General features: G+C 56.2%; 1 protein-coding gene across 1 annotated transcript; it reads right to left on the bottom strand.

Annotated features, from left to right (window-relative positions):
• Positions 1 to 322: 322 nt before the first annotated feature.
• LOC109778543 (dolabradiene monooxygenase-like) lies at positions 323 to 2,102 on the bottom strand. The gene is made up of 2 exons (XM_020337108.3): positions 1,233 to 2,102; positions 323 to 970 (listed from the first exon to the last, which is right to left on the bottom strand). The coding sequence occupies exons 1-2, from the start codon at positions 2,100 to 2,102 to the stop codon at positions 323 to 325; spliced, it is 1,518 nt and encodes a 505-aa protein (XP_020192697.2).
• Positions 2,103 to 2,397: the final 295 nt, after the last annotated feature.

Below are 2,397 nucleotides of genomic sequence, written 5' to 3'. Positions count from 1 at the left end.
TGATCCTTGAACCTCAAACAAACTGGTCCTTAATATTGTCGCTTGAACAACCCATAGTATGACCAAGTCTACAAACAAGCACTGAAGCACGGCAAACACGGATCGCGGGCTCCTGTGTCTTTATTTATCGATACGTAAATACATGCACACACCAACATATGCATGTGCTTGCAAAGATCTATTTTATGCTGATTAATATGATGGACAGGCAGTCTTATTATGATGGTATTTGTTCAAGCACATGCATGCAGGTGCAATGCACTACGACCTTGTCGAATGAAGCGATCATACTTGCCTCTATGACGACAAGGAGCGTAGGACGCTAACGATCTCCGTTGCCTGCCGGTGGAGTAGACTCCAGGAAGGGAACGGGCACACGGAGGACAGGGCGCAGGAGGAGGTCGGCCTTCCGCCGCGCGGTAACACCAAACGCCTCGGCCATGTCCAATTCATCTGGACTTGGACCCTCCCAGTCGAAGTGGAACAGCAGGCTCGCGAGTGCGAGCTCGATGTTGGCGAGGCCGAATGCCATGCCAGGGCACATCCTCCGGCCTGCGCCGAACGGCAGAAAAGAGAAGTCGTTACCCTTAAAGTCCACAGCATCCTCGTCCTCGAACCGCTCCGGCCGAAACTCCTCCGGCCCGTCAGGCCAGTACCGCTTGTCACGGCCCAGTGCCCAGACGTTGACTAGCAGCTGCGTGCCCTGCGGCACGTCATACCCGAGCACCTGGCATGGCTCCCGGCACTCCCGCGGGAGGAGCAACGGCGTGGGCATGTGCAGCCGCAGCGCCTCCCGAATGACCAGGTGCATGTACGGGAGCTCGTTGAGGCGGTGCTCCGCTACGGTGCCTTGGGCCCTGAAGGCTCGCCGAACCTCGGCGGTTGCCTTGTGCATCACCTTTGGGTTCCTCATCAGCTCTGCGAATGCCCACTCTAGCGTAGTTGTCTCGCTGCCGGCGCTGAATAGGTCCTGTGTGAACCATTGATTGTGGAGAGAGTTTCGTTTTGTGAGACTTAAAAGGGCCTGAGAACTGTAAATCTAGACACGTATCAGCGTTACAAAACAATTATATAATCCGCCTAACGAATTGTGCCTCAGGATATTTTACGATGAATCTAAGAAAATAAATCTGGTATTCATAAGCTTGATTAGAGCTAAACTTAAAGAAATTTGACTCGGGATAAAGCTAAACCTTTCAAATAATATGTAAAAAAAGGAGTACAGTACTTACGAAGATGACGTATTTGACGGCGTCCATGTCGAGCTTGCCCTCCTTGTGCATGCTTAGCAGCACGTCGAGCAAGTCCTCGTTCTTCTGGCCTCCGCCACCTTCCATCGTCCTCTCGAGCCGCTCCTTGATGATGGCGTCGAGGATGCCGTTCCCGATGTCACGGCACTCCTTGGCGCTGCGCACGGCCCCGCTGAGATAGCCGGCAAGCCGGGACGACGGCCACAGGTCCGGCGGGTTGAACCCCGCCACGAGCTTCGTGGAGCGGTCGAGCGCGTGGAGGAACACATCGCGCTCCTTGAACCGGTCACCCATGATGGCGCGGACCGTGATGTCGATGCCGAGCGCGGAGAGGCACGCGCGCAGCTCCACGGGGCGCGTGGCCACCGCGGCCTCGGCGACATCGCGGAGCACGGCGGCGACCTCCTCCTCGCGGACGGCGCGGAAGGACGTGACGCGCCGCGCCGATAAGAGCTCGAAGACGGCGATCTTCTTAACCTGGCGCCAGTGGTCACCGTACGGTGCGAACACAATGTCCCGGCCGCCGTTGGTGAGCACACGCGCTGTGGCGCTCAGAGGCCGCGTCGCAAACGCCAAGTCGTGGGTCTTCGTCACCTCACGGGCACCCTCCCGGGACGACACCACCAGCGTGGGCACCTCGCCGAGCCGGAGGAGCAGGACCGGCCCGTAGCGCCGCGCTAGGTCACGCATCGCGCGGTGGGGGAGCTGCCCGACGAGGTGGTGCAGGCTTCCGATCACCGGCAGCTGCCACGGCCCCGGCAGCTCGTTCATTGCCGAGCGCCTGCGTCTGCGGCTGGAAAGAAGCACGGCACACAAGGACACGAGAGCTACGCCGAGGTAGACGACCTCCATTTGCATTCTCTACATGCTCTAATTGAGGTTGCGCGGTTGCCTTGCTTTTAGACTGGCTGGTTCAACATTTCTCCCTCGTAAGAACTGATCGAGACTAATTTTATTTTGAGAAAAATCATGCTATCTCCGTCCAGAAATACTTGTTCAAAAATATGTCTAAATATATCCATTTTTTCGGTAAGTACTTTCGGACAGAAAGATACTGTATAGTAGTAATATTGACGGGAGAAAGTTAAACGGCGAATTGTCCAATATTAGGGATAGAGCCGAACGGATCCCACCCATTCGATCACGG

The sequence above is a fragment of the Aegilops tauschii genome, chromosome 4, assembly GCF_002575655.3.
Source record: "Aegilops tauschii subsp. strangulata cultivar AL8/78 chromosome 4, Aet v6.0, whole genome shotgun sequence".
Classification (NCBI taxonomy): domain Eukaryota; kingdom Viridiplantae; phylum Streptophyta; class Magnoliopsida; order Poales; family Poaceae; genus Aegilops; species Aegilops tauschii.
The sequence above is the reverse complement of the archived record's forward strand: the minus strand, read 5'-3'. Positions and strand labels throughout refer to the sequence as shown.

Bases quoted from the DNA above. Each gene is read 5' to 3' on its own strand.
- LOC109778543 (XM_020337108.3), bottom strand. From the start codon at position 2,102: ATGGAGGTCGTCTACCTCGGCGTAGCTCTCGTGTCCTTGTGTGCCGTG. The intron at 971-1,232 runs GTAAGTACTGTA...TGGTTCACACAG, and splicing joins CCGTCAAATACGTCATCTTC to GACCTATTCAGCGCCGGCAG.